This window comes from Pollicipes pollicipes, unplaced genomic scaffold (genome assembly GCF_011947565.3).
Source record: "Pollicipes pollicipes isolate AB1234 unplaced genomic scaffold, Ppol_2.1 Scaffold_7261;HRSCAF=8764_pilon_pilon_pilon, whole genome shotgun sequence".
Taxonomy (NCBI): Eukaryota; Metazoa; Arthropoda; class Thecostraca; order Pollicipedomorpha; family Pollicipedidae; genus Pollicipes; species Pollicipes pollicipes.
Genome location: NW_023597054.1, coordinates 52353030 through 52376314, shown reverse-complemented (window position 1 = coordinate 52376314; position 23285 = coordinate 52353030). Strand labels below are relative to the sequence as shown.

General features: G+C 51.8%; 2 protein-coding genes across 3 annotated transcripts in view; both read left to right on the top strand.

Moving 5' to 3' along the window:
* The first annotated feature begins 252 nt into the window (after positions 1 to 252).
* LOC119112118 (fatty-acid amide hydrolase 2) lies at positions 253 to 6144 on the top strand. Of its 2 annotated transcripts, none has more exons than XM_037236148.1 (2): positions 253 to 342; positions 2990 to 6144. In XM_037236148.1, exon 2 carries the CDS (start codon positions 3126 to 3128, stop codon positions 4752 to 4754), a length of 1629 nt encoding a protein of 542 aa, XP_037092043.1. In that variant the 5' UTR covers positions 253 to 342; positions 2990 to 3125; the 3' UTR covers positions 4755 to 6144. The 2 variants fall into 2 exon arrangements, with proteins under 2 accessions (XP_037092043.1, XP_037092042.1); XM_037236147.1 differs by lacking the exon at positions 253 to 342 and adding an exon at positions 367 to 552.
* The window catches only part of LOC119111597 (interleukin-1 receptor-associated kinase 4), a 20617-nt gene continuing 3295 nt past the window's right edge, over positions 5964 to 23285 (top strand). Inside the window, exons 1-8 of the mRNA XM_037235405.1 lie at positions 5964 to 6029; positions 6636 to 6799; positions 7899 to 8091; positions 9903 to 10028; positions 10964 to 11145; positions 11491 to 11605; positions 18088 to 18243; positions 21938 to 22090. Of these exons, the coding sequence (XP_037091300.1) occupies positions 5964 to 6029; positions 6636 to 6799; positions 7899 to 8091; positions 9903 to 10028; positions 10964 to 11145; positions 11491 to 11605; positions 18088 to 18243; positions 21938 to 22090 (1155 nt within the window). The remainder of the gene's footprint in view (positions 6030 to 6635; positions 6800 to 7898; positions 8092 to 9902; positions 10029 to 10963; positions 11146 to 11490; positions 11606 to 18087; positions 18244 to 21937; positions 22091 to 23285) is intronic.

The window sequence follows — 23285 nt, the reverse complement described above, 5'->3', positions numbered from 1 at the left end:
GCACATGACTATGTTGATTTAGGTACCTACACACACGCCCCGTTGCAGGAACCTGCTTATAGCTGTAAATCCACCAACGCAACCCGACTCGACGCTCTAACCCACGGGCCCTAAAATTCCTAGTCAACACAGTTCACGCCGCATGCGTACGCAAACCAGATTATTTCTGGCGCGTCTGTTACGAAAATGGTGCTACAGCCGTTCGAGGGCTGTTGACAGTTTCGCATCACCAATAGAGTCACAGTATTGTGACTAGAGTCAGACCAACATAAAGTGGTTGGCTGTTTTTTTGTCAATTCTGTTCATTTTGGCGGATGAAAGGGCCAGGGCGTTGGGGGTGTGGTAAGTTTAATAGCTTCGCGTAGTTGTAGATATTAATGCTTGGGAGCAGAGCTACATTCAATACCGCATAGAAGTGTAGTTATGTGAATATCTTTATTTACCGGTATGCTTCGCTGTTAGCCGTTAGGTTGAATGAATCGTTGAGTGATTGGCCCATATTGACCACCGGGGCGATACAGGCCCAAAGGCTGGGGACCGATAGCTGAACAGGTAAAGGATTAAGCAGATGTCTGAAAGTTTCTAAAACAGATCGGTCTCGTGAGCTTTTCAGAGGTATCTGTAGACAAAAGATGTATAGTTGCTGGCACCAGAGCAGATGTGTAGTACTATGCCAGCCCATGCAACTTGCCTTGATTGTTTATTGTTGTGGATTCCCTGAAATGACTGTTTAATTACTAGTCATGTAGGTCCTGAATAAAGTTTTGCTTACACCTCAGTAACTGTTATTTCTAACTTGTTGTTCAGTTGAGGTCCTTGGGATCAAAATGCTGCCATAATGGAACTAGGTGCTTGTCTTATGTTGGGGTGGTACTGAACCAGCCTGCCAAAAATTCTTCCACTCCAAGGATGCCTTCATATTATCAAGTTGCGGAGCCTTGTACTTGTGCGCACTTAACTCAGGAACAACTATATTTGTTTGAATTTATGTCCTTTGAAAAGTGGTTTTGTAATGTTTTTGGCAGAAATTATGTCTGCAGGATTGTGATCCTGTAAAACATGTTTTTTTGCACTCAAATTGGTGGTGACAATGCACAGAAGAAACCCAGAGTTTCCAGATTTATGGCATAATTGTCCTGACATTTGTGTTTCAGTATTACAGCTACACTGGACATGTTCTGGGCATAATATACACTTTTGCAGTATATGTACTGAGGTTAATGTAATTAAATGAAGTAGGGCTTAAAAAGATGACTTGTGAGAAAAGATAGTCATGAAAGAATCAAAAGTTTGCTGTCATGTGAGCTGTGTTCTTTGTGCTGAACAAAGCAAATAAGTGCATACATTTTCTGTAATCATATTGCTATCATATCAATTATACCTTTTTTATCTTCAGTTAAACTTGATAACAGGTCTGACTTACCAATATCTGTGAATCATGTCTATCTTGGTGTGAAAGTTCATTAAGGTGCAGTTCATGCAAAGGCCAAGTCCCAATCTAGTTTGAACCTAGCTGATAAACAATGCATGGGGTCTGTTTATGTAAGTTGTGTTAACTACCTTTTTTAACTACTGGTTTTTCTGTCAATGGTGTAGTTGGGCTTTATTCATCCTCATCTCTTTAAAGAGATGGTGTTCTAACTTGTCATGTAAGGAACATTTTGTGCTTGGAAGATGTATGGTGCATGGGACATGGGAGTCAGGGTTTTTTAGAAGCCATGGATGTTTGTACCACATAAGCTCTGTTGGTGATCCACAGTACAGCAGCTGTAGCCAAGTGAAAACTTTGAGATGGGTTTACACTGGGCCATTGCAACATGTTATTTGTTGCTGGGAGTAGCTGCTGCCACAGCTGTTCTTAGTCCCACGTCACTGCATGCCACAGGACCAAGCAGCTCTGTAACACTGCTCAAGTAATTACAGTGTTGCACACCATTGTTCAGAATTTCACCATTCTAATCCAAGAGGGGTGAGCTTTTTTATTATGGTCTTGATTACTCACAGGAACATGTACATATCATAGCAACAGGGAACACATGTCCCCACCTCTGTTACCAAATATGTGACTTGTGTTAACATGTACATGAGTTGGTGTTGACACTTCAAAATTCCATGCAGACATTTCATATCGTGAGGATCAAGGACATGGTGCTTTTATATGTGGTGCTTTTATACACCACATAAGGAATTGCACGCTCACGCAGTGCTCTAAGCTCAGTTTTCAGTGAAAACATTTGAGTTGTGTCCCCACCCCATGATTAAATCCTGTGTATTCCCCTGATTCCTTGTGTAATGGTATAGACAAATTGATAAACATTCTCTAGGTAGGGAAAAAGAGACAACATATAATGGTGAAATCCGACATGACGTGAAAACTATCACCACGTGAGTTATTGCCAGTAACTGCTCGTGATCCCAGCGCCGTGCTCTGTTCGGCCCGTTGCCGCCTAGGGCGCCCGCCGTCTGGTAACGCGACTGGGCGTCTGCCGGGTCCGCCCGCCGGCGGCCCAGTGTCGGGTGGCCCTGACAGTCAGCTGTCCTGCCGTGCCGTATCGGCGCGGGTCGCCACCCGTCACCGATACGGCGGTTGGTCGCGCCCAGCAGGCCGTGCTTCAGTTCGGTGGTGGGCGGTGTGGGACGGGACATGCACGTGCGTGGCGGATGAGCACCGGCGTGGCACCGAGCACTCGAGTCGACCCAGTGTGAGTGTGTCGTGTGTTGTGGAGTGTCACTGACCCACTGGCGGTGTGTTGCTCTCTTGCGTCCCAGCACAGTCCACGGGTCCATCAAATCGTTCATGGGGGGCCGATGCCGACATAATCTTGCTATCCGTTTTCCTGTGTGCATATGGAATGTGCCGTGGCCCCACCTGTTTGCTTTCAGATGCTGCTCTTTCTGACTTCAGGCGATCCCTTTTTTCTAACTCCGTCCCTGCCGTCTCCAAACAACAATTCTGCCCGGATCAGGTCACGCCTGTCCTCTGTTCCAGTCGCTGAGCGCCGCCTCTGACGTCCGCTGGACTCTGGACTCTGGCCTCTGGACTCCGGCTCTGCCTGCCTCGGACCGCTGCTCCGCCCAGTAAGTGTGCCTGCGCGGCCGTGCCGTCCGCCCGCACGCCGCCCGCGATGTCGCTCGGATCGGGGGCAGACAAGTCGGGCCCGGCGATGGTGCGCTACTCGACCGGCCAGATATGGATAGGGCGCCTGCTCAAGGTGGTCTATCGGCTGCTGGGCCTGTTCTCCGACCTGGTCTTCGGCCTGGCGTACAACAATCGTACTGAGCCGCTGCCGCCCATCCGCAACATGGTGCTGCTGGAGAGCGGCGTCAGTCTGGCGCGTATGATCCGCAAGGGCAAGCTCAAGAGCGAGGAGGTGGTGCGCTCGTTCATGGAGCGCATCCGCGAGGTGAACCCGATTCTCAACTGCGTCACCGAGGACCGGTTCGAGGAGGCGCTGGCCGAGGCGCGCGGCGTCGACAAGCTGGTGGCGAGCGGCGAGCGCTCGGAGGCCGAACTGGAGCGAGACACGCCCTTCCTGGGCGTACCGTTCACCGCCAAGGACTCGATCGCCATCCGCGGCCTGAAGCACACGGCCGGCCTCTGGGCGCGCCGCCACTGCGTGGCCGACGAGGACGCGGCGGTCGTGCGCCAGCTGCGCAAGGCCGGCGCCATCCCGCTGGCGCACACCAATGTGCCCGAGCTGTGCATGTGGTGGGAGACGTCCAACAAGATCTACGGCCGCTCCTGCAATCCGTACGTGACGACGCGCATCACGGGTGGCAGCAGCGGCGGCGAGGCGGCGCTGCTGGCCGCCGCCGGCAGCCCGTTCGGCCTCGGCTCCGACATCGGCGGCTCCATCCGCATGCCCTGCTTCTTCAACGGCATCTTCGGCCACAAGCCGACGGCCGGTGTGGTGTGCAACGCCGGCCAGCTGCCGCTGGCCACCGGCGAGCTCGACACGTTCCTGGTGACAGGCCCCATGTGCCGACACGCCGGCGACTTGCTTCCCCTCTACCGCGTGCTGGCCGCGCCCAACCTGCATCTGCTGGCGCTCGACCGGCGCGCTTCGCCCTCTCAGCTGCGCTTCTTCATCATGGAGGATGACGGCGGCTTCCCCCTCTCGTCGCCGGTGCACGCGGACGTGCGCGGCGGGCTGCAGCGCGCCGCCCGCCTGTTGGAGGGCGCGCACGGCGTGCGCGTGCGTCCGCTCCGACTGCGCGCGCTCTTCCACCAGCTGGAGATCTGGGCGCACAAGATGGGCAGCGTGACGGAGGCGCCGTCGTTCGCGGCGGAGCTGCGCGAGCGCTGCGGCGCCGTCCGGCCCGGCTGGGAGCTGTTCAAGTGGTGTCTGATGCTGTCGGACCACACGCTGCCGGCGCTATTGCTGGCGCTGACCGAGCGCCGCCTGCCCGCCGACACGGAGAGCAGCCGCGACTTCCTGCGCATGTGCGAGGCACTCAAGGCCGAGTTTGAGGCGACGCTGGGCGACGATGGTGTGCTGCTCTACCCGTCGCACCCGACGCCGGCGCCTTACCACCTGCAGCCTCTCTTCAAGGGCTTCAATTTCGCCTACACGTCGATCTTCAACGTGCTGGAGCTGCCCGTGAGCCAGGTGCCGCTGGGGTTGGGCTCGTGGGGCGTGCCGGTCGGCGCACAGGTGGTGGCGGCACGCGGCCGCGACCACCTGACGCTGGCCGTGGCCGAGGAGCTGGAGCGCCTGGCCGGCGGCTGGGTCTGTCCCTCCAAGATCGAGTGAGCCGGCGGGGGTGGAGCGGGAAGCGGGCTATGGGACCGGGTGAGGTGTCGCCCTCACTAGCTGGAGGCAGGTGCTGGAGGCTCCTGGTCAGAGCGTGGGGCGCTGGAGGAGCGCTCCTGGACCGGGTGCTGACCCAGTGGGCAGGGGAGGGCTGAATACTGTGCCCTGACGTCTGAGGTGATCCACCTGTCACCCGCGCTCTCTCCGGGTGGGCAGCACCTCTCCGTGGCGGGTGTCTTGTTGGGGTCGCAGGGCACGGATAAGCGCTGTCCGCTGACTAACGGATTTTGTTGTTCCCCCGGACTGTTAGTACACGTAACATATCTCGGCTGCACATTTTGCGGACAGATGGGAAGGACGAATGCGTTGTGTGGTGTTGCCGGACGCTTCACGTGCAGCTGCTTCACTTCACAGGCTGATTCACGTGCAGTTGCTTCACTTCACAGGCCGCTTCACGTGCAGTGGCTCCTCCTCACGGGCTGATTCACGTGTAGTTACTTTACTCCACAGGCCGATTCGCGTGCCGCTGCTTCACTTCTCAGGAAGCTTCACGCGCTGGCCATTTTTTGAACAACTTGGTGTTGTGATTTCGGAAATGGTGTTGCGTAGTCTTTTGTTACATTGTTTATCCGCGCTCACACCACTCGTCTATTTTAAGCTGCTCACTCCACTTTGTTGATTGTAACGTTTGCAAGTGACGATGACCCAGCGACCTGGGCCAGTACGCTGTAAGGCCCGGGCGTCGCCCAGTGATGTGAATCCTGTGATTCTGATGATGGTTACGACGATGTCCAGATGAGCAACAGACGCAGGGACTGGTGCCAAGTGTTACGATACCGTGGGCTGTAATCACTGCGCGATCTTCGTAGCTAAGTTCAGATGAGCGAGTGTGACACGTTAGGGAGGGCTGAGATGCGCTAGGAGCCGTCGGCTGGGTGATGCTGCGGAGCGCTGCTTGGAAGCGGTCGATGGCTGGCCAGGTGGCGCTTGCAGCCAGTGGCTGTGCGTGATAAGGATTGGTCCCGATTGACGGCGGGCTCATGCTTGTGACGGGTAATGATGGCAGGTTTAACATCACCAACCCCGCCTAGCGCGACATCAACGCACGGCAGGGGCTTTGTTCAGAAGCAGTCTGTTTGTGGTTTTATGCCGCACGTTTTTACCGCGCTGTATAGTGAGTCGGTTTTGTGTGTTGTTGCGAACTTGGCAATGTCCGTGCGCGTCCGACTGTGCGCCCGCTCCAGCTGGCCCTACTTTCACGTGCACTTACAGCGCGTCAGCTTCGAAGGCCGGAGCGATGCCTGAACTGCCTCTCGCAAGCCATAGCTCACCTGGCCACATCCTCTGCACCAGAGCGAGCGCTGTTTGAGCCAATAAAGCCCCACTGTCAGACGTCCTTTTCATCCGGTTGCCGGCCTCGGAGAGGTGAAGATTAACGCGACTCATAGGAGAGCGGTCTTATCGGGCGAGATACGGCACCGGTCGTAAAACCCGGCCGTGTCCGTCGGCAACAGTGCCAGAACTGACCCGGCAACGGCGGCCGGACGAGCTGGAGCGCTCGTGAAGGCCATGTGTCGCGACGCCGGTTGGCGAGGTCGCCAGGCCGGTCCTGGGCGAGGGATAGCCAGGTCAATGTCAGGGGTTGATAAGAACGTTGTCACTCCAGTGGAGGCTGTTAGGACGGTGGTGCTGGCCGTCGACGCTCAGCGCCCGATGTTTTTGAATTCATTGATGGACGCTACGAGGTTGCGCGCTTAATGGAACAGGAAAGGCCATTGCTAGCATAGCGGGCTTGCGCGGCCGCCGGCAGGCCGGTGTCAGAAGCGGCCGCCGCTCGTCGGTGGGCCGCGCCGGGGCTGACCGGCGTCGCCTCTGCCGCAGGGCATGACCTCGCTGCGCGGCAACGCTGAGCTGCGCCGACTGCCGGCGCACGTGCGCAACACGCTGGGCCAGATGCTGGCGATTCGCGGTGCCTGGAAGACGCTGATGGGTCGCGTGCGCCGGCCCGGCTCGAACGTGGCCCTCTTCACCAACGAGCATGTTCAGTAAGAGGAGGACGCGTGACCGGAGAGGGCGGCCAGCCGGTTATTGTGCATAAGTTTGTGCATAAGTTTTGGGCTGCCCACCGTAATTAGGCCGGAAACCATTTGACTGAACCTAGGCCAAATCGCTGTTTCAAACTGTTGGACACGTCTGGTGCTCAGCAGCGCAGCTTGCGTCCAATTGCATGTTTGGTAACGATTGAAATGTTTTATCTATGCATGTATGTATGTATTCGTAAAAATTCCCCAGGACGCGGTTCATTCGATTTCCGAGTCAGTGCATGTAGTAAATCGTCGCGACGAACTCATCAGTTAATGTAATTATGGTTAGGAAAACACCTAGGCTACGTGAGTGGTACAATCAGCTCATAACCAGGTCGATACATCTGCTCGAGAAGGTGAAACATTGCCATTCACCCTAGCATTTTCCTCGTCCTCAAATTGAGGAGATTTTACGAGCGGAAGAGCAGTTTTACGAGGATTAATTTTTAGTCGGTTTTGCATAAGCCAATGCGCAGCGGTGTTAGGATTATCTCCATCGCACCACGAAGGTCGCCGGTGTTGGCCAGAGTGTCTGCATCCATAAAGTGGGCACTGTCGGCATACCTCATGAGTTGTCCACAGTGAATAAAAAAGAAAGGTCATTAGTAAGCAGTACAAACAGCATCGATCCTAAAATGCTTTCCTGGACCACGCCATGGGTGGCCGGAAGTGGAATCGTACCACCTAGACCAGGCTGCAAATGGCTCGCAAGCCGGCCACGGAGCCGCTGGTTAGCTAAGTGCTGTGATCTACATTTGGTGTTGCGTGAAACGGTCCGGGGTACGCCATGAAAGTAAATACGCTCCGTCTTTTGGTTTTCATAAGCGCGGCTATCACGTAACTATTGTTTCATTTTTGTACATCGTCACACATCGGGAACACCCCTGATGACCAGCGAATAGAACCCATCTGTAACTTCCAGTCACGGGCGATCGGGCTAGTGAACGGCCAGCAGAACAGTGATCAAAAACAGGTAATACATAACACCCGGATCACGCTATAGTACACAGCAGTGAGCGACGAAGGCCGTCCGTAACTCGTCAGTCACGTGACACTGCAGGCTGGTGAGCGAAGAGAGCGCGCGCAGCGGCCGCAGTGAGACGGACGTGTTGCTGGACGAGTGGGGCACCTGGGGCCGACGACACGAGCGTCCCACCGTCGACGACCTGGTGATGCTGCTGACCGAGCTGAGTCTGTACCGCGCCGCCGACTACATCAACGTCAACGTGCTGGAGGGTGAGAGGCGGACGGCGGTCCGTGCTGGATGGTGAGGGGCGGACGGCGGTCCGGGGCGGAGGGTGAGGGGCGGACGGCGGTCCGTGCTGGAGGGTGAGGGGCGGACGGCGGTCCGGGGCGGATGAGGCCTTATCGAGAGTTTGCAATCGGCACGAAAGATCAGACCAATACACCGGGTTTGCCGGTACCGGTAGACATCGACCCCTCACGTGTCTGCGCATAAGCGACACATGCAAGTACTTGTCATTGAAATCGCTGAAATTGAGTGCGAGGCGAATCATCGGCGAAGTCGGTGGAGCCGTCGCTGTAGGTGTCGGCGCTCCTCTCGTGTACAGAGCAGCACTGAACTGTCGTGCCGACGAGGCTCACGTAGCCGTGGAGGGAAAACTTTTGCAAAGCTCCAAATTGCACGAAATAGCAAAATAAAAAAACCTTTGAATTTGGAAGCACTTCGTCCAAACTGGGCCAACATGAAATGAACCTTGCTTTGCAGGAATGGGTTCTGGAAAGAACTTCTTGTACGCATGTAAGTTATTCCGAGTAGCTAAACTTTTAGAAATGCTACATGTTGGCTATTTTGAAGACGAGTTTGAAATGTGGCCGGGAAATTCATTTGATGAGTTGTTTTCTCGCCAAAGTCCGCCTGTGGAGAACGGCATTGTGCAGCCAGTTGGCAGGAAGATGGAGAGAAAGCACACATGCTAGTTTTAAGACCAGAAGCGATGATTGACAAAGGTCCTAATACGGCTTAAGCGCCCCTGAAATTGCTTTTAAGACCAGAAGTAATTATAGATAAACGCCCTAATGGGGCTCAAGCGACCCTGAAATTTTTCGCATATCAGCAACAGTGTTATCCCAACGTGCTGTCTCGTTTTTCACATACATATGGAAAAAAGAAGAAGCATATTTTTGAACCGATTTTGATTTTGCGATAAAAAAGGATTAGAAAACTTAGTGATGAATACCGCTTCGGGTTTTCAACACCTTTGTGATCTTCTGACGTTCGGAATGCTAGAGTTTTGGTTGGAAAAGCGACACCGTGGTAAAACCGAATTAAACTAGTTTAAATATATCGCCGTTTTTTAAACCCACTGAATGGGTCTCAACAGGTCCCCAAAAAGGTCAAAAGACAACAAAACAGTCGGTAAACAAGGAAAGGTGTGTCCTTTACATCTCGTCATAAACAAATTCGGAAAAAAAATACAAGAAATTAAGGAAGGATTGGGACAAGTACGAAGAAATTAAGGAAAGGTTGGGACAAGTACGAAGAAACTAAGGAAAGATTAAGGATTACAAAATTAAAGGAATATTTGTCAGGAAGGATTACGGCGAAGTGTTGAGATCTCAGTACTCGAATTCTGCATTCAAAACCGGTCAACAGACAGATAACGCCTGAAAGGTGATTGCGTGTCGACAGATGGGGACAACACATCAGACTTCATTGCTCATGTATGCAGCTCTTGACCTGAAACGCTGCTGCCTTACCCAATCTAGACTGTCCCATCAATTGATCCTGTCTTCCATTTATTTCCGTTGCTGCGAGACGGACAGTTTTTCGGGGACGCAGTACTGCCTACAAGGTAACGCCGGGCTCCTTCCGTTCCTAAGCCTGGCGATTATTATCAGCGACGCGTGCTGGTATGACGCCTGGTGGGACGATTGCCGGGGTTGTAACAGTCGCGGTGCGCCGTCGCCAGTGGCGCCCATGGCTCGGCCGCTGGCCGGGCCCGGCGCGCCCGTGCCGCACGACGAGGCAGCCGTCCAGCGAATCCTGGAGGAGCAGCGGCCGCGCCCCGAGCCGCCGGCTCCCGCGGAGCCGCAGCCGGAGTCGGGCCAGGAGCTGGAGCGGAGCCCGGAGGAACCGGAGCTGGAGCCGGAGCCGGAGCTGGGCCCGGAGCCGGGACCGGAGCCGCCGGCGGACATACGACACTTCAGCTTCGCCTACCTGGAGAAGGTCGGGACTGTGACGCGACTGCGGTGTGAGGCTGGCTCCAGCGCCGGCGGGGACGTGACCGTCTCGTATTCCGTGCGTTCGCGGGGCGTGATCGTGCTGCAGGTGTAAAGGGCCTGCCGGGCAGCTCAGCATGGGCCCACACAGCACTGCTGACGGAGCAGTATAGCCGCGCTGGTCAGCACGCCGGGCCTGGATGGTGTTACGCCTCGGTGTGGGTGGACTTAAGACTAGTGTGGGTGGGCCTTCTTCATTTATTAAGGTCTTGACTCTGCTTTATCTCAAAGAGCCTGACATTTCAGCTTGAAATCTAGCCGTGCACACAGGCACTTGCCGAGGCCGCATGTATCCAACTCTGCAGATGTAATCATTCCTAATAATTCCCCATTATCTCAGATTATCTAGCGAGTGTCTATTTCGTATCTAGCGTCTAATTTTGTGGAATTCTTCCGTTGGACTCGTGCGGTCTGTCTGCTCAGCATTGTAAGAAACATTGCCTCCCCCCCCCCCCCCCACCAGTAATTTTTTTTGCTCGTATCCATTTGCGGCCAAAGTATTCGTCCAGTAGTTCTCGTCATAATTCGTGTGTGAGCTCATATGTTATTCGAAAAAAAACACGTTGCGCAGAACGTTCTAATTCAGTGTTGACCTGGTCGCCACGGCTTCGGTGCATGTGATGAAACGCCGTGGGCTGAAAGAAGCGCCGAAGCCTCGCCGCTACGCATGCGGCGGATGTGTCGCATCTTACCTCTGTATTTTCTTTTCCTCATACCCAACTGACACTCCCGCATCCGACAGTCTGGTAGCACAGCACGAGCCAGTGTGCACCGGACGGCACCAATATTGATTTCACCCCGATTTACTTAACTTCGCGTGAGCCCATCAGCCGGTGCCTCCACGTGGTCCGCGCCGTTGCGTCGCTACCTCCGTGTCAGCAGATCACGAACGAGTTCGACGACCGTGCTGTAGCGGCGGGCGGCTGCCGGCTGGGCGCCGGCGCCTACGGCACCGTCTACCTGGGCACCTGCGAGACGGCCGAGCGGCTGGCCGTCAAGCGACTCGTGGCGGACGTCGAGGCCGTGCGCCGCCAGTTCCGCACAGAGGTCGAGGTCATGTCCAGGTCAGCAGGCCTGGGAGGTAATGGGCGGATAGGAGAAGTAGAGGTGTCATCACGCTGCTGGGAACTGGGTATTTGTCGTGAGACGGGGCCCGTACGACCCCAAAGAGATGCCCTAGGGCATGGTCGGTTTGGGACTTTCGAGAATCTGTCCTAATTATGTAAGAAAGCATGCTGGTCTGCCTGTGTCTATATATACCTTACTTGGCAGAGAAATGTGCTACCGTTGTTAGTATTGCGCCTCGCGATTTCCGGTTCCTGACATAGGAAGCACCTAGAGAGCCTTGGCAGACATACACTTGGGAGAGACGTTGAGGTTCTCACTCCGTTACCATGTACCATCTTTAGTTTCAGGCACGTTAATCTGCTGGAGCTGTTGGGGTTCTCCTGTGATGGCGCGTACAACTGTTTGGTGTACAGCTACATGGTCAACGGGTCGCTGCAGGATCGCTTGGCATGCAAGGTAATCGAGCATTCGTCGTCGAGCAATCGAGCATTCGTCGTCGAAGCAACGCCACGCGGCCGTAGGTACATGTATACGCACTTTGCGAAATGTGTCTTCGTAGATACTTGCTCTAGACGTCACTTTTACAGGCGAAAGTAGCCTCTGCTAGTTTTTATTTTGTCGGTGTTCCAACTCGTGATGGTACGCATCTCATTTTCTTAGATACACTACGACACTACGGTGCCACCGTTCTTACTTCAAGAAGGGCGTTAGATGAGGGTTTCATCGATCATAGGGTACACAGCCATCGATCTCGCAGATCTTTCAGAGAGGTCAAGTGCTGCGCGAATTGCCATGTGCCCTTTGACCTATGGGAGGTCGCAGCGCGGTCGACCTGTCCGTAAAGGTCAGCCCATTGCCTGATTCTCACGGCCGATCGGTGCCCAGCGACATTGGGGCGTCTTCTCCCGTATTAAAAGTTGACGGACTGTTCAAAACCTAAAGTTTACAGCTGTTGATGAGCAGCCGACCGTGGCCGACCACGCTTTCCAACTCGGCTCACGCGTCTGTTGTGATAGCTGAGGCACAACTGTGAGCAATGACGAACGGAGCGAAAATGAACGGAAGTGTGACTGCGGGGCGCGGCGCAAACGCTTCGGCGTTCCTGAAGCGATGGGTCTCAAACTCACCAAGGGGCGTAGAAAGCCACCCTGTGTTGAAGCGGTGGCTGTCTAGTTGGGAATTATATGCTGGCGATGATCAACTTTCAATGTAACAGGAGGTGCTGATGAAACGACGTGATCAAGCGAGTGTTGTCGATGGGGAGAAAATTGATATTGGTTATATGAAGTGTTGGCTAGAATGGAAAGCTCGTGACCGCTAGTGGCCATGAGCGAAGCTTCAGACCAGCGAATTTGGTGAGCTAACGGATGTGTGCTTCAGTTCGTTGTTTACCCAGCATTTCATTGTAAATTAAAGGTCGATTGTTACCAGCATGTAACTTCCAACTCACAAGACCGAGAAACCAGGAGATCAAGGTCTTCCTTGCTTACATACATGCTTCAGAAGGAACATACATTATGTGCTCTTCTATCTACTTGCTATTTAGCTACTAATTTGCATGCTTTTCATGTTTGCCGTTTCAAAATCGGAAGAGCTGAAGGCGTGAGGGGCAGAGATTTTAGACATTGCCATTGCCATAGATATCAAGTGCTAGAGAGTGACCAGAAGCATGCCCGAAGTCTTCACCCTTTTCGACGCGTCCAAATTTAACGTCTCGCTCCGGGGTTGATATTTGCTGCCTCCCTCCAAGCATGCGTGATGCGTGCCGGACACCTTGGGCGGGGCGGTATCGTGCCGGTGCCTAGCGGCCACCGCTAGAACTATTCGTTTAGGGCAGGCCTTACGTGTGTGCGTGTAGGAGACGGGGGGAGGGGGACGCCGCTGTTGATTGGGGATAATAGTGAGAGGCGCCAAGATATAGCTTGTGTAGGCCTTGCATCAATCCTTGTAACGTTCTTCGTTATTGTTTTACGGCCGATGAAAATAAATATGATGGTGATGATGATGACCATGGGTCAGAAGATGCGCGGATGCGCGGAGTGAGCTCATTAAGAGCGGCACGGTGCGCCTAGCTAAACCAGGCCTCGATGTACATGTATAAGCGCTCCGGGTTCCGCTTAACGTAAACATTTTCGACGACAGTAAGCAAAGTGTTGATTTTGGATGATGAAAGCATATGTTTGCTGAAAGAGAAACGTCATTTTCGGAGACAGCCAATGTGATTGCATATTTAATTGTGGAGTGTATCAAATGTAATATTGAAATCAATGGGAGTGGAGACCGGAAAATGGCACGCAAAGATTGACACTGGATGCATATTGCTATTTGAAAAGGGTGCGTCCGTGTGTGCGTTCGTCACCTGTTGCCATCTGATCAATACGCAGGTCAAATGGAGGGCTGCTTAAATGTATGCTTTTGATACGTTGTGCGTGTGCACGAGACTGCGTGCATTGGTGAATTTGGTGTCGTTGCGGTCAACGGACGGCGCGTGGCGCGGTGCCATGTGGGCCCATTGCCCCACTGGTCGTGCATGGCCGCCCTAAAAGGTGACCCGCGCCAAAACCCGCGAGCAGCTGTCCGAAACGGCGGCCATATCTCGGCAATCGCGGCCTGAGCGACGGAAAATTGACCCGTTTTCATAGAGAAATGAACGGCGAACCGCGTGTCGTGCGATTGCACGTCCTACGTGCCATGCGCTACGTGATACGCTGCATACAGCATGTTACGCCATAAACGATAGATTTGTCCCTTTTCGACAGCGTTCTCCATGTTTTGGGCCTTATCTCGGCAGTCAGAGCCAGTGGAGGCGTGAATTCAACTTCAAAGCGCCCAGCAACGTGCCGGCCACAATTCGTATGACCAACGCAAGTTTGTGCGACACAGCTTCGCCGGTAGTCCTCAGGCAAGCCGGGAATGTGGACATTTGGAAACGCGGCGCCGAATGCACCAGATCCTGGGCACAGCTTAAACTTTGGTTAGGATCGCCGCATTCGGCACCAAGTTTCGCCACGATCCTGGCCACAGTTTAAGCTGCGGCCAGGATCGCAGCGAAAGTTGCATCACCTCAATTGCCTGTTCATCACATGCACTTGCCGTCCGATTATTCATCGTTCTGTGCACCATCTCTTTCAAACATGTCCTTTACCCAAATTGTTATAATTTTGTTTTTTCGCGGCGTCGAAATGTCATTGATCGATCGACCAATCGTCGCCGTCAAGTATTGTAAGCAAAACGACGGAAAACGCATGCGCAGTGTATCAGCCGGCGGCCAGCAGTAGTTTTTGATCTTTGGTCCATTAATTCTTTGTGGTGAAAAAGCTGAGCCAGGATGACAATGAAATGCATCGTTTCAACCATTTGCGTAGATAAATAGAAAGAAGCAGCGTTGATTAACTGAAGAATAATTCGTAAATTGAACGGCAGGAATGCTCATTGGGAAGCGCGCCAATGCGAGAAAAACTCCTGCATTCACCGGGTGCATTTTGGAATCCTGTGGAACGCGGGAGAAACATAGCAGCAGCGTTTGACAAGTGGCAACTGAACAATAGCGTTTTGTTCTAGCGCTGGGAGTAGGAGTCAGAATGATTTTCTTGGAGTGTAAGGAACGCGTTATAAAACCCGAAGAGCATCATTTAAAAGAACAATCATTTGTTCTTATTCAGACATGGAAAGCTTGCGCATGGTGATATCAGCCGTGGGCCTTGGATGATTTTTCTATAGTCTTTCTGAGTTGTCGCAGTTCGGGGCCTCATCGGCTTGGTCACACGACAATGTGGCGCAGCATGTCTGTGTGTGTGTGCTGTGCGAGCGTTCGACTCAGGTCTTAGCCCACGCTATTGTCATCACTTTATCGTTTTTCTTTTTTTAAACTACGGGCATGCATTCCGTAGTCCAGCGACATCTGAGCAGCGCACGAATAATTGTGTACGCGGAGCCTGGAGAGTGTCGTGGGTGTGGACCCGGATGGTTGGCGCCTCCTGCTCCCTTGTAGGAGGATCGGGTCGAAGACCTGCGTCGCATTACCTTAAACAAAATGGGCAGCACGCGGGTACCAATATTCGGGCAGCACACAACGTACCAATATCTGGGCAGCGCACGGGTCAGGTAGCGAGCGGTAACTGCCCTATTGTTGTCAAAGTTTTAAGTGATTTACCCCATGGTGCTCAGCGGAAGTAGATGTTTTACACGCTTGCCCGCAAAAGTATGTGATACTTAACTTTTGTGTGCACTATGTGTACACTATGTAACACAGCTGACGTACTAAAAAACGAACGGAGTGGAAAGGGTGGCCAGCGGTCACTACCCTTCACTACTCTGCTGCGCTAATCACCTGAAGCCGATTCACCTCACGGCATCACGCCGAGCAGTTGGCTTGCAGATGGAGGTCCCAACTTGATAGTCATGCGTTGCTGTGCCTGGACCACCATGATAACGTTTCAGGAGTCAGGAGTTCCACTTTTACTTCAGAGTGCTCCGCCCCCCCCCCCCCTCCCAAGCTTGGACAAGAAAGTGGGTCAAGTCTAGGGAAAGCCCCGTTTGTCGGCGTATTTTTAATTGGGTTACGTTATTTTTACTAGTAATCCTGTCCAACCAATTTTGCGAAGCCATGGTCACATCGGTGCGGAAATGACGTAAATAACATAGGCTGCATCTTAAATTACTATTTCACTTTTGCCGTTACTCATTTCGTTCGTCAGCACGCGCTCGGGTGGGTATCAAATTGACCCCTTGAAGGTTTTTGCAAAATAGTTTCTTTGTATGGCTCTAGACAATTGAATAGCGGATCGTTTGGCATCAAAAACTTTGATGTACCTTGTAAGGTCGCTGACCTATGGCAGGTTAAAGTCAGGCCATGGTTTCAGCGAAGTCATTTTGTAAGGAATCGTTCAATCTGATGCAACAACGAAGTGTTAGACGACGCCATAAATTTCTCAAATGCTTTCTTAGGCAACGCAAATATCGAATGGGCAAATAACGTTGGCCTAAGGTCTGGTATAAAGGTCAGATCAAGGTCAAAACCAACCTGTTTTATTGCTCTGGGGAGTGCTGTGTGGGATAGTTTCTGGTGCTTATTTCGAATTTATCGATAGCAGGAACCGCATTATGCATCTTCCAACGGGCTTCTTATAGCTCAGAATAGGTCATTGACCCAAAATGACCCAGTTCAACATTTTGTTTTCGAAACGTACTGGTGTAACGTAACATATAGCGTTATCCTTGTTGCTTATTCAGGTGCAAAACTCAGAGCAGTCTTGTATGACTGTGGTCACCATGACCTTAAAAAGGTCAAACAAGGTCACTGGCCTCAATGGACATGTGACCTTTTGCTTAGAAACAGTTACCTAGATTCTCAGGGCACTTTGGAAACCAACCTGCAATTTGAGCTTGTCTGACCTTATTTGACCCGAAGGTCATGACCTAGGATCCTCAAACTTTGTTCTACGTGAGTTCACGTGCAAGTCAACACACCCTGTGAATTTTGTGTCTCTAGCTCTGTTAGATTCCGAGATCTCAAGGGGGTCGAATTGACCCCCACCCGAAGCGAAGGGTATCTAGCCGGCCACCCGAACGCGTGTTAAAGCAGTCGTTCGCTAGAGACCAGCCAGATTCAACGTGATTGATATCCCAAAGTTATAGGTACTTGATAGCTATACATATATCTAGATACCCATACAGCGAAGGGTATCTAGCCGGCCACCCGGACGCGTGTTAAAGCAGTCGTTCGCTAGAGAGCAGCCAGATTCAACGTGATTGATATCCCAAACTTATAGGTACTTGATAGCTTGGCTAGTCAGGTCATATGGTCATCGTTTTTTATAGTTTGATGCTGAATACAAAAGCAAAAGGTTTTGTGTCATGGTAGCCTTTAGATTTTTGGTGTCCATCGTCCCTGAAATCTGCTGCGTCTACTACTACATGTTATGCCTCTGCGCTACACGTTATACGTTACCTAGATACGAACATTTTATGCTCCATTGTTATAGCTTACGAAGTGATAAGATGAAACCACAAATTGATTGATGGAAAAGTGCCAACGTAGTCGTCAGTACGCATCGAAATCACTACCATAGGCGGCCAGCGAAACGGGCGGGCCACCCCTGGGTCTACAGACTTTTTGCACAAGGTGCGCATGCTGCGCATTTTGAAAACAATATTTGAAAACTGAACAATCGCTGATCTTTCTTAGCAAGCGGATCGTGGGTTAATCACATCAGAATGCCTGAAATACCGTTTTCGGATCACTTCTTTTCCTGTCTTCGTGTGCATGATCAGCTTCGACCTATGACTACATGGCGCGAAATCGGCAAGCGTTATGGCAGTGATGATATAAGGATTCAATTAGTCCTATCCCCATCTGTTTACGATTGTTCCTTTACACAGACGAAACAGAGGTCTCCAGACATTTTCTTCAACTACCTCCCACCACGCATACGCATATAAAGAGGATGGAAGGAGGGGGGGAGGGGGCGGGCGGTCACCGGCCGGGTTCCCGTAAGATTGCAAGCGATCCCCCATGTTGCTGAACCGAAAGCTGGCTTAAAATGAAGCTTGCTTCCAGTGACTCACATATGCCCCTGGTAACGAAAAAAGGAATCAACAAGCAAATAACCGGAGCGGTAACTTCATTTCATTCAATTCTGAGTCCTACCAAGTGCTCTCAATACAAATCACATTGATCCCTCGTGCGGCGGGAGCACTCGCCGCGGCTAACCAGACCCCACAAGGACTAGAGGACTCGCCGCCGCTAAACTCGAGCAGACGTGTCCAGCAGGGGGTGCCGTCGACGCTAAACTCTAACGGACATGTTCCGTGGGGGGACTCGCCGCCGCTAAACTCGAGCAGACCAGTCCGGCAGGGGGACTGGCCGACACTAAACTCGAGCGAGCGTGTTCCGCAGGGGGCCCGCCGACGCTAAACTCAGCGAATGTGTCCGGCAGGAGGACTCGCCGCCTCTGGCATGGGAGCGTCGGCTGGCGATCGCGGTGGGCACGGCGCGCGGCGTGGTCCACCTGCACACGAGCCGGGAGCGGCCGCTCATCCACCGCGACATCAAGTCCGCCAACATCCTGCTGGACACCGACTTCACACCCAAGGTGAGCGATTCCGGCTTTTCACTGCCCTGAAGTGAATTGCATTAACGATTCAAAAAGCAGCACAAAGTGCATCCAGAAACTGCAGCTAAGTTCGAGCGAGAAAAACTCCTGCCAGTCGCTTTAAAAGCTTTACCAGTGGACAGAGGGTCTTTGAATTCATCAACCGTTCTCAAAGTACTCACCTCAGGCCACGATCTTGACCTACCAAAATCGCATCAGCTACCTGCGCATTGCAGCCAAGTTCAAACTCAGGAATCGGTGAACGAATCACCCCACAATCCGTATCAATATGTAGAGTACGCTTGGCTTCAGCGACTATCCTGAAAGTGTCGACCCCAGGTCACTTAATTTATTACGAAAACTGCATAGGGCTGGGGCCAAGTCTGATCTCGGAAGCTACTGAACTGATCACCTGGAAACCTTAGATAAAGGAGAGTATTTGCCATTTTATTAGCCAGTATGAAACCACAGGTCACCATCTGAATCCTCATAACCGCATAACTGTATAAACGACTTCGCGCATTACCTCTGGACTGGTTGCCTGGAAGCATTCAACACTGGGTAGAGCTCTTGTGATTTTACAATCCGTCCTGAAGCTGTTAACCCGAGGCCGCCGTGTAAACCTTCAAATCCTGCACAGGCCTTTAGGGGCATTTCAACAGGTTTGGACGCGATGGGTTCGGCCATGCCCAGATCTGAGCATGACTGTGGTGCTCCAGAGTGGCTTGGGCTTATTTTAAAGTCGATGTGGTGACCTGATATCACCTATTTCATCGTGGCCGTTGAAATTATAGGCGCTATATCTATCAATAAAATGTCTTAGATAATGGGTTCAACGGTTCCCTGAGTTTGGACTGCACTGTGGTGCCGCAGAGTGGTTAGTGAAGTCTTGAAGGTCTTGATAACGACCTGGCGTTGTCATTAGCCGAAGGGCTGAAAAATAATCGGAGCCCTATCCATCGATAGAGGCTCCGGGGTTGGTCGATTTAGTGGTTTCTTGCAGTGCCACGAGGTGGTTCATGCAAGTTGGTGGCCAACGTGAGAACCAGGCGGTTACCAGCCTTGGAAGGGCTGGTGAGACCGTAGGTGGCCTCTTCATTGGTTAAGGTTTGGGGACATTGGTTCAATGATGTTCGCGTTTAGACTTGGCTACAATGCTTTGAAGTGGTTAAGTCGAAGCTGTTTTTCGAGGATGCATGTGGTTCGAGGTGGAAACCTGAGGTCACTGGCGTCGGAACTGCCGTCTTCTGATGAAATCATGTGCGTTTGTCCATTGTTACAGGTTTTAAGGCGATCACTTTAACGACTTGTGAGCTGGATTTGGCTGAAACGCCCCAAAGTTTGTATGTAGTTTATGCAAGTCATGGTAGTTGGAGAGGTCACCAGTTTCAGAAACGCTGGGCACGGAGAAACTCAGAAAGTCAGCAATTTAGACGCGCTTTACGTTGAAAAAATGTTTCGGAGGGGTCGAAGTAGCAGCTTCCTGACTTGGACTTGGTTCCAATGCTCCCTCAAAAATAGTTAATGTGCTTTTTCCAAGGTTGAGCTGTTATCTGAGGCCACCATTATCGAAGCGGCTGACCAAATTAGAGACACTCTATCCATTGCTAAATGCTGCTTCTTAGTTTATACTTTGCCTCGCCGCACTAAAATGCTTCATGCTGTTTTGAAAAGAACTTGATGACATGATGACAAAATGAAAGATAAAGAAATGAGTATGGTAAAAGAGTGCTTGAAGTGTGCTTTCCACACACTGGTCAGGTTTCAAGGAGGCCGGCTGAGCGGTTGCCAAATCTGGGCTTGTCTTCAGCGGATTACGCTGGTTAAAATCAAGTTTGAGGCAACCAGTCACAGTAACCAAGATAACCAGTCGCAGTTACCACAGCTTTGAAATGTGGGAGCATTTTCAGTGAAGCCAAAGCTTGTTGATAGCGTTGTTTGGCTAGTACCTCCTGACATACCGAATGTCGATTATATTCAACATAAGAACTCCCAATTCACTAATGTATTGCGACCCATTGTTTTCAACGCCTTAGTCTGCCCCCATCCAGTTTTACCCATATCAACCCGAGAATCGAAACGAGTTTCGAATATCGTGCGTGAGGAAATGAATCCCTTGTAACGGATTTGAGCCAGCAATGCTAGCATGTGATGTTGATGTAATTCTTCCACCACATTCACACGTCTGCGCAGGACAGTCATAGCAACCAGTAGGCGTGCGTCGGATATATTAGCGGACTTGCCTCCGCGGCCATGAAGGCACGTTACAAGCAGCTTGAGCATTGTCGTCCCGCGTCGCGAAAGCTTTGCCAAAGTGAGGGGAGGATGCCGCCTTGCTGAGATGCTGAACCAAAATTACATAGATATCTAGTGCGACGTACATTAGATATTACTGCAAAAATGAATTGGGATGCAGTGAATCGGCATCTGGTTCGAAATCGCGTTTGAAAAATTGGTGCCTACCGGTGAAGTTACACTATCACGAAAACCAGTCACAGTGCTTACATTAGCATTCAAGTAAACCATAGTTTTTAAGTGAATTTTGACTGGGGAGAAAATTCCAACAATATGACATCATAGGCATGGATCCACCTTACCGGACCTATGTGTCGAATTACTGCGCTCGGATGAAACATGATAAAATGATTTAACGACTTATCTGCCATGTATCACGGGGCTATAACGGGCCCAGAACTACGATCGTATGGTGAGGAATACAAAAAGAAATAAGCCAAATATTACGAATGTGAAGTCGAGTTGGAATTCAGCACGATTACACGGAACCGTAGTCGAATCCGAAGCCGGTGGCTTTGAACTTTGAAATTGGAATCATGGCCAGTGGCCTCCTTTTTCCAAACGCGAAACCGGATCCAAAGCTAATGGCTTCAAACACGCAAACGCGAAGCCCATGCGAAGCACAAGTGGTAAGCACACGCCGAAGCCGAAGCAAGCGGGTTTAAAGTTTGAAAAAAACACGACGTAAAAAACTTACTTGTGACTTCAGAGTCACGAGGCCTTAGATAGAGCTAAACCCTGTGCACAGCGTCATTTTATGGAACTACAACCATTATTCGAGCCTGTTGAAGCGTTGTGATGCCAGGAAGTATCGTAAGCATTTTGCGGAATGACTGAGGCATGGTGGTAGCAATATGAATGTTAGCAGTATGGGCGGAGAATGTGTTTGGAAATGTCACCCTCGTGTTGTGTGTTAGCACGTACACAATGCTTGGGGTAGTTATTTCTCCTGCTGGGGTCAGACGTTCGTTGGTCCTGAGAATGGCCGGCGGGTGCGTATCGGCGAGGGGAGAGGCAATACTGTTTTTGCAAAGTACAGCTGCAACTGGAGTGAGAAGATACCATGACAAAGCCGATGTCAGCAGTTCAGGTTGGATCCATGGTTCAAGGCTTGTTCGAAGCCAAAATGGATGCTGATGCTGGCTGCTCAGAATGTCACGGAACGCAAGCCTAAGGCGATACAACCATATAAAAGGATACGAAGCTCAGGCTGAGGTCAAAGCTAGCGGTAGAAAATGGATCCAAGACGAAGTTGAGGTTAGCTAGGATCAGTGTTCTCAAAACTAGCGTTGAGTGTGCTTTTTGAGGAAAATGCAATTTCACACCACAGATCAGTGTCGTGTTCAATGGTAGACCCGTACGGCTGTTTCGTGACGGCGCTTCGGTTGCCCGCCTTCAGGTGGGTGACTTCGGTCTGGCGCGCGAGGTGAGCGGCAGCAGGACGACCAACACCCTGCTGACCACCACGGTGCTCGGCACCTCGGCCTACATGCCGCCCGAAGCCTTCCGCGGCGACGTCTCCGTCAGGCTGGACAGCTTCAGCTTTGGCATCGTGAGTTCCGTGGCCTTTGCGGGGCGTCGGACGCAGTTGCACGTTTGGGGAGGAGCAGGTTAGATGGCAATTATGCTCCGGGGAGGTGGGACGAAAGATGGCAGAGCTCAAGGATAGTAAAGAAGGTTGTATCATTGCATAGCCGCAAGGCGGGCGATCATACAAATGAAATTTCATCAGCGTACCTAGGATTGTGAGCAGCGTATTTGATAACAATATTCAGAATACACTCCTGGTGATTTTTCAAACAATTTGAGCTTTTTCAAAGGACGGCCGCCATTTTGATGGTACCCCGAGCAGAAATTGTTCCTAATGGGGGGGGGGGAGGTAAGCGCAGAAGGGTATTGCAAATGGGGTTGTGGGGGCGTCAGAAAACCTCGTTGCCAGGGCGTCCCGGTGTAGTGGTGGCTGTCCCATTATTTGACCGGTTTAGCCTTTAAGAATTAGTAGTTTGCCGTAATGACACCAGTTTACCCCTCCCCCTCCTCCGTGATAGTTACTCGCCCACCAGACGTGAAATGCTGCGGATATGGCGGCCCTGGAAACAGATATATGTTAAGTAAATTTCTGTTTTAAATGCGAGTAATCAGATGGCCTTAAGTCCCAATGCCACCGACCTGTTGGCTATTGTAGAGTTGCAGGCTGGTAGTTGAGCGAAGATCAGAAGAATGGTTGGGACACGACTTTTCGGCCACCGCCATCATCAAGTGGAAAATGCGAAAATGAGATTATATCACGTGTCCTTCCTTTGCTACAGCCCGCACCGAACTGGTGGGCCAAAACTCCCCATTTTCACGCCGGCCCTGCCATCTAGTGGTGACATGGGGATTGAATCAAGTGCCGGTAGGTGGTGCGAAGTGGAGAGGGCGTCAAGCATCTTTGGTTGGCGTCTTTGTAAGGAGAAATTCGGAACTCGCCTTGTCACCGGCCCTCGCATTTGTGTAGAATGCTGGTGTGCGAGGGGTGCGTTCGTGTGACTGATGGGCGAGAATGGTCACTGGATGGTGTGCCGGCGGTCGGCTTCTTGGCATCACGCAGGTGTTCGTTAAAACATAAGTGCATGCCTTTTTGTCTCGTCGATGCGCGTTAAGACGGCGAAGGTGAATTGCCTCCATTTTCCTCTTTTGCTCTCCCCTCTCTACCTATCTGATGATGGCAAACGTCGAAAATGCATGGCCCAAGCTTTTTCTGATCG

Bases quoted from the DNA above. Each gene is read 5' to 3' on its own strand.
- LOC119112118 (XM_037236148.1), top strand. From the start codon at position 3,126: ATGTCGCTCGGATCGGGGGCAGACAAGTCGGGCCCGGCGATGGTGCGC.